Source organism: Lepisosteus platostomus, chromosome 17 (genome assembly GCF_059453375.1).
Source record: "Lepisosteus platostomus isolate fLepPlt1 chromosome 17, fLepPlt1.hap1, whole genome shotgun sequence".
Lineage (NCBI taxonomy): Eukaryota > Metazoa > Chordata > Actinopteri > Semionotiformes > Lepisosteidae > Lepisosteus > Lepisosteus platostomus.
The window spans coordinates 17627498-17635429 of NC_142627.1; the positions used below are offsets into that span (position 1 = coordinate 17627498).

General features: G+C 39.2%; 1 protein-coding gene across 1 annotated transcript; it reads right to left on the bottom strand.

Annotated features, from left to right (window-relative positions):
• Nucleotides 1-5391: 5391 nt before the first annotated feature.
• On the bottom strand, nt 5392-7868 carry cript (cysteine-rich PDZ-binding protein). The gene is made up of 5 exons (XM_088610589.1): nt 7498-7868; nt 7092-7157; nt 6686-6740; nt 6203-6306; nt 5392-6071 (listed from the first exon to the last, which is right to left on the bottom strand). The coding sequence occupies exons 1-5, from the start codon at nt 7511-7513 to the stop codon at nt 6007-6009; spliced, it is 306 nt and encodes a 101-aa protein (XP_088466715.1). The 5' UTR covers nt 7514-7868; the 3' UTR covers nt 5392-6006.
• Nucleotides 7869-7932: the final 64 nt, after the last annotated feature.

Sequence of the window (7932 nt, forward strand, 5' to 3'; positions counted from 1 at the left end):
CTGTCAAAACATCAAAGTTTGTCTTGTTTTACTAAATCTCCAGCTTTAGACTGTAAGTCAGCATAAACTGTTTTAACCTCTTTTTCAGAAAAATAATATCAGCAACATTAAATAACAGGCCATGAAAACAAGCACGCAACATATTGTGCAATATCTTCAAAATATGCAGCATGCTGTTCAAATGGGAACTGTATTTATAATGATCACTCTCCATATATTGAAGTACTGTACAATGAAGGAAATACAGTGTATGTGGGAAGCACCTGCTGTATGACCCTACTATGACAGCAGTTACATTCCTTGATTTCAGCAGAGAGGGCAGAGGATTGATCCTTGTCATTACATGGAAATTTTCAGAGAATATCTATCAGACTGTAGCGAGTTGAGGATTTTCAGAAGTTTTTTTGTTATTTTAAATTGCAGCACCAGTTCATCAGGCTCAGCATTGATGACATTGAAGTCATTCTTCATGTTTGGATGTGTTTTGATAGCCCTTCACAAAAAGCACTGTAGATGTTTGAGCCCAAGTCAAATGACTCACAGGTGTTTCTTCTGGAGGTCTTAAAAGCAGATTTCATGGACAGACACCAAAACCTCAGCTATCCACACCCCTGTCAGATTAACAATTGACAATACAGAGTGAAATATGTGTCTATTTTCTTGAAGTGGGAAGTAGCTTTACTGAACAGCACCAGCAGAATCACACATTTTACTTTCAGGTACTTAGAACAAACAGAACAGGACTTCAGGGAATCTGAAGTGGACATGTTGTCAGGTACAAAAATCTTTACTGATATTCACACTAAACAATGAATTCAAAAACAACACATGAAAATAAGCAAACCATCTCCACTATACATAGTAGGCAGCTTTAAACATAAAATCTCAAAGTACCATGTGACTGGTGTTATGGATGACTTCTTATGTGTTGCACAAAGCAGCATGAACATCCTTAACTGACATACACAGAGGGAGGCTTGGTACCAAATTTAGCCACTGTAATATAAAACAGTGAGTCATCTTCAGGGCCATAACCTCTAATTGGGCAGATGTAAGCAGTGATATACTAGAGCACTAGAGCAGTTCAGTTTAGGTCTGTTGCTCTCCCTGATCTGTATAAAGGATTTACATTCGGGTACATTTAGGAAATAAGTTACATTTCCAATTTTAAGTTCAATGATAGAAATATGGAGTATGGAAAACACAACCAGTCGCAAGGACTTTCAGTACATACAGTAAATAACTTATGACAAAATCATGGTTTGAGCAGACACTCAATCCAAATCAAATTTAATGACAAGTATTACAGACAGGAAGTAAGAATACACAATATACATATCCAACGGGCCAATCTGAACACGAGGAGACAGTGGACATAAGAAGGTCTGCAAACAAGAGGCTATTTAGTCCTTTTGACGATGAGGAAAGGATCTGATTATTATTGGCATTTTTTAAGTGCTCATCATGATAATGTATGGAAGCAACAGACATTAAATAGAATGGCAGAGTAATTAGGCAAATGTTTGAAATTTAAATCATGGGAAGGTATTCTTGGGTTTTTACATAAATAATAACTGATTTAAAATGTTGTGTTCTTTCAGTAAGTGCCTACATAAAACTCGCGATTCACTTAAATACTAAAGTGCCAAATGAGAGAGACAAACTTCCTCCCGTTTGCAACCTCTTATCTATGTTTTCATGCAGGCAGCACATGTGGTGAACTACTGTACATACTGTAACACTTCTATCAACAACAGGATGGGCAATGAACGAAAAGGTACAGCAAATGATCCACACACTGAGTTCATATGGGCGTATTCATGCGGCTGTGTCTAGGACTTGCTGTGATCAGCGGTCATCCAGTATATATCAGCCAGTATGAGAATTTATTCTAATTCAACTCCACAGCAACCACCAGTGTGACAGTCTATTGTGCCCTGCTAAACTGGCTCTGACATGCCACTGTTATCCAACTCTCACCACATAAACTGATTACTAGGATCAGCTCTACAAAGGCAGCTCTGCCGTTTTGGCACGACTGTAGACTACAGATTTCACCATCTCTTTCTCACTCCTTACATTAAATCTTGTAGCCCTTCTCAAGATAATGCTATCAGTATTCCTATTTAACTAAACTATGCTCTAGGGAGGTGGCAACGCTTCATGCTTTATATGCTTAAAATATTTTAAGAATAGAATAAATCAGCATTAAAACTTATTCAGATACATTTCTTGGATAATTCAGAACATCCCTACACCCATTGCTGGAAATCAGCCAATTGCTGGTAGGAGACACTGCAACCTGGAGCCCAATCTGGAAGCTTAGCCAGCATGGCAGGACTATACCTTGGATGAGATGTCAGGTCACACCTATAATTTAGGGACACAGGTTAACCTAGCCAGCATGATGGGAGAACATAGAAACCCCAAACATATGGTGCCTAGTCTGGAATCCAGCTGAAGACCCAGGAGGTGAACGTTGGCAGCAATAAAGCTTCACTATGCCTCACATTGGTAACCAAAATTGTTTAATTAACATTCATAAAATGCAGAACAAGTAAAGGGGTTTCATCAGCTTTTAACTCGTGGTGCCTTAGAGACCAGATTATATCACGCCCATGGTAGCTGTCACAGTAATTGTCCACAAAAGGCTGTATTGTACTGTTCCTCGTAGATGGATATCACTACAGCCGTGGTGACAGCCCAAAGAAAAGTGTGAACACCATTTTGCACAGCAAATTATGTTTCTTAAGCATCATGTGTTTCTTTGCTTTTACTCATAGTAAGTTGTAAAATTTCTGGATTGTTGGACAGCCTTCCCTAGAATAGTACCATAATTAAAATGTATAAATCAAAAATTTCTATGGATAAAAAATTGATTTAGACAAATGGATTAGAACTAGATAACCCCTAGTACAGTATGTTTTATACAATATCCTAAACCATGTTGCTAAAGACCAGGAGCATATTTAAAGTTATTGACCAATAAAGACATTTCTTCAACTCTGACCCTTGATGACTAGAAAGATCACAAGATTTTGATTCTTAATGATCTCAAAGGCGCAAAAGCTGCAAAGGTAGAAATGGGGTGGATGAGGCAAAACGAGCAAGGAAGAGGAGAGAGTAATGTGAGGTATATACAGTATGGGAATCTGAGCAATTACATTAGGATTAGTTGTTGGTTGCGACAGCTGAGCTTAATTAGTCTGTCTGACATCATCCCTACCACACTCTTGTTAGAACTCCATTTAGCTATCCGCGATGCTCATCTGAGAGTTTGATCCCCAGAAACCACCTCATTACTCTCTCCTTTCAAGAGCGGCTCCCCACAATGCACACACAGTATACTGTACATAAGTGTAATCAAGGCAATACTCTTCTCTGACTTGAGACATAGATCACATTACAGAATGAGAGAGTGGGTGATTTCTAAAGTAGTGTGAAAGTAGTATTTTAAGAGACTTAGACAATTAGAGGAATTGGAGGGTAACTTCTCATGACATTTGTACATTTCGGAATCATTACGAATCAAGCTTAAAACTGGATATTTTAAAACAGTGATATAGCTAGCAGCCATATCACCCTGCAACTCACAACTGGCAGCCCACTGAAACTAAGCAGGTGTGAGCCTGGTCAGTACCTGGATGGGAGACCTCCTGGGAAAAACTAAGGTTGCTGCTGGAAGAGGTGTTAGTGGGGCCAGCAGGGGGCGCTCACCCTGTGGTCTATGTGGGTCCTAATACCCCACTATAGTGACGGGGACACTATACTGTAAACAGGTCCTTCAGATGAGATGTAAAACCGAGGTCCTGACTCTCTGTGGTCATTAAAAATCCCAGGTAAAGAATTTGGCCGGTGTCCTGGCCAAATTTCCCATTGGCCCTTACCAATCTCTGAATAATCCCCATCTATGAATTGGCTTCATTACTCTACTCTCCTCCCTACTGATAGCTGATGTGTGGTGAGTGTACTGGTGCGCTATGGCTGCTGTTGCATCATCCAGGTGAAGCTGCACACTGGTGGTGGTGGAGGGGAGTCCCCATTACCTGTAAAGCGCTTTGAGTGGAGTATCCAGAAAAGTGCTATATAAGTATAAGCAATTATTATATTAATAAGTGGAGTGGTTAGTAATAATATTAAAGTTTTATTATTTAATGTTCTGATATGTTGTACAACATAGGCTATATCCATTGTGGGGGTGAGAATTAGAATGACAAGCAGCAAATTAAACGCCCTAGTGACCTCTCAAGGTGAAAGTGGGATACATGCTATACCTGGACAGCAGACAGATTAAGAAAAGCTGCCACTAATCTTGTACAGGTACTGTAAAACAGCAAAGACAGCAAGACGGGGAATAAAGGCCATGGACAGCCCTATTGTTGAAGAGCCACTGCATTTCACAAACCACAGTGCTACCTGCAGCTTCAGAAAACTGGTCATATTCTTATCTTTCCAGTATTCAGTTCCTCAAAACAAAATATTTCAAGGGCTATTCAATCGCAGGTCAATGCCATGATCCCTTGTCATATTAAAGGGGAACCACAATGCTATTTTTATATTTCTGGGTTAGCATAATTTATCAGCATGGATAAATCCAGTTCAAACCACAACAAAAGTACAATGCACACACTATCATGTAAAACCACCCATTTACATCACACAATAGACAAAATTTCCAGGTATGCACAGTGCCACATTCTACAATTCAGAACAAGGCAACAAAACTTCTGGTAACATGAGTCAGCCATATTACATTGTAAAAAAACAGGCTTGTGAACACATTTCTTTTTAAGCAATGCCCTGCATGCACATCACGTTGGAACATTTCTGCGATGAAATGTCTGCTACACAACCTGTACATATTGGCTCGTACTTCACATTACATTAGGCTTTCCAGTGACTAGAGAGCAGGAAGGGCCACATAACATCACAGTACGTGGGAGCTCTTGCTCTCGCCTGAAGCAGGGACCGGGGTTTGCAACAAATAGCAAAGTTTTAATTTCCGTAACATGAAGGGAGTCATAGCTGTATAAGAAGCTTAATATGAGGTAAAGGGGTTTGTAATCAACATGATGTTCTGTTCCACACACTTAAGTTATTGCGTAGGACTAAAATATGAGGAGCAAGAAGTCAATTCATGGAAACATTGTGTAGGAAAATGTACCTTAAGGGCAAAAAAAGTATTTAAATGTCAACATGTATACCTTTAGCGTGATTCACCAAGGTACACTGACCTTGTCACTATATATTTCCAACTAAAAGTTAAAGCTCTGGAGATGCCAAAGTTTCAGCACGGAAATAGCACCATCTAGAGGCTAGAATGGAAACCCATGTCTGCGTGCAGGAAAGAAAATTCAAATAACAAATCCTAAGAATTTGAAAAAATACAACTTTTAAGTTAAATTATTTTATTTTCCAGATCAACTATCTTCCCTTTAAAAGCTTTTATTACAAACGAGTTTTTATCTTAGTAGCACAACTTAAACTGATAAGTCCTTATACATTAACAGTCTTGTAAGTCAGTAATCACTAAAAAATTACAGAACTACAGATAGCAAAAAATATTTATAGAAACCCAGTTACATTGCAATTGTAACCATTACACTTAACTGTAATAAAACAATATGTAATTTGTAATGAATAAAACATGATCACTATTACAGATATGAAAGGATTATTATATTGATAGATACCATCCCACCCACTAGAGAGCCACTGTCATCAACTTGTGTATATTGCTGTTTTACAGGATATATTTAAGTATGGCCTAAAGTAAAGCTAATTTAACATTTGGATTCAAAGAGCAGAAGAGAACTACCTTTGAATATAGAAACAAGGCTTTAAAAAATACACTGTGGAGACAGCTTTGTCTGTAGTGGTTCTTCATGGCTTTGAGCGTCTGTTTTGCATGCAAGAACCAGCTCAATGCAGCTCTGTCTCTAGAATAACCAGTGCTGGACCAGTGCAATCCCCGTAACTCCTTTCATAAACAATTTGATGGATTGACTACACTGAGGTCTGCTTGTAGTTTTTGGTTTCCAAAACCTTCTTGCCACACATTGCACAGATGCCTAGGAAAACAAGAGACTTATTAGAATCCACAGGTTTTCACACTTCCACAACAAACATTTACTAGGATGACTTGCATACCTGCTTCATTCCTAAATTACTACAATGCCCAGATAAGTAGCTGGATTCTTACCTTTTTTGTAGGCACACCCTTGACAATAGTTTGAACCAGGCTGGTGGACTGAGCTTTTACAAATCCTGCAGATCGCAAATCTGGACTTTCCATAGGGGTCAAACCTAAAACAAAAGATAGGAAAACACGATAAAGACACATAAGGTTAGTTTGTATACTACTAAGGTAAATCTACAAATAAACAGCACATATGCCAACAATGAAAGTCTGGATTTAGTAGTTCTGTGCTGAAGACTCAAGAATCCTGAGCACACAGTTTTATGAGACAAGCTATCTTGATGGTTTCTCCACTGGTGTCAGCAAGACTATTGATATTATTGGCGCACATAATGGTAGCTGCATTTTACCCAGGGTGCTGCACTTCAGCAGTAAATCAAGTGGGTCACCTTCTATATGTGACAAATTCTGGAATGAAAAGCACTATGTACATTTCCATAGAAAATACAAATGTGAACCATTTTTTTAATGACAAGATGCACCTACCTTCCTTTTTTTGAAGTAAGCGCCTTGTTTTCATTCAGCTTGCGGCCACCACTTTCTGCAATTGTAAGAAACAAAGGTGGGTTGATTAATGCCCAACCTTTCTAATGTAATGATGTTTTAGGTTACTCCCCATTATTCTAGGAGCACACATCTTGTTCAGGAAGATACTGAACACTCCATTATCAACTGCAAAAGTGATCTACGTCTTGAAAACCCTTAGAAAGTGACCGAAAACCTAGATCTGGCAGTATCTGAGTTCAAGAAGGGGAACGGACACATCCAGATCCAGAAATTGATCAGTGTTGGAAAAGGATCTCTGTTAACTGCGTATCTGAGTTAAAAGGCTGCACTTCAAATCTCCGTTTCTTCTTTGCTTACGTGTAGCGTAGTGCATTAGTTAGGGTACCTGTTGTGTTTCTGGCTCCATCTTTCCATGTATCCGGAGTGATGACACGGCCGAGTTTCTTTTCACCTGCAAATTACAAAGAGTTTCAGCCAGAGATGAACAGCGGAGTCGCCGTCTCTTCGTTTAAGATCACACGACAGGACGTCTGCCAGTAATACCTACAAACGCCTAGTACAAACGAAACTAAAAGAAATGAAGAAAATAGTATACAATTGCAATTGCCTCACATTAAAAATGAAAAGATATACTGGTTATGTGACTATTTTTTCTAGCATTTCCACTGCGGCACAAATTGTAAACAGCGAAGCAACGTCCCAGTGTTGGCGATTATTACGATTATCACGGAGAGATGATCAGTGCGACCTGTATTCAGAGACAACTATAACAAAGTCACGAAACCACTTACACTTCTCACAAACCATCTTTCTCCTCTCTTAAAACGAGAAAAAAGAAAATCAATCCACCTACAGCGGAGAAAAGGAAAACAAACTATCTGCTCTGCCGGTGCCAGAGCCGTGTGACAACTTCCCGTCTCGTCCTTCCGTTCAGAAAGAGTGCGTACTGTATATTTCAAACTAAATAAGTGAACCTCAACTGTAATTAACCCCCTCTTTGCGTCATTCCTGTACCACCGGATTTACGACGTCCACTGACATGGCAGAAATAAACTACTGAGCTCTATATATTATAGTAAACACATAAAATATATGGGTGTTTATGCGTCTCAAAGAGAATTTACTCCTTCCGGCTAGTCTGCCGTAATATTTTGCATTTTCCCAGGGTTTGTGGGTAGTGACCTTAGACTCTATCCCCGCCCACTCGGATGGCGATTGGGAATCGG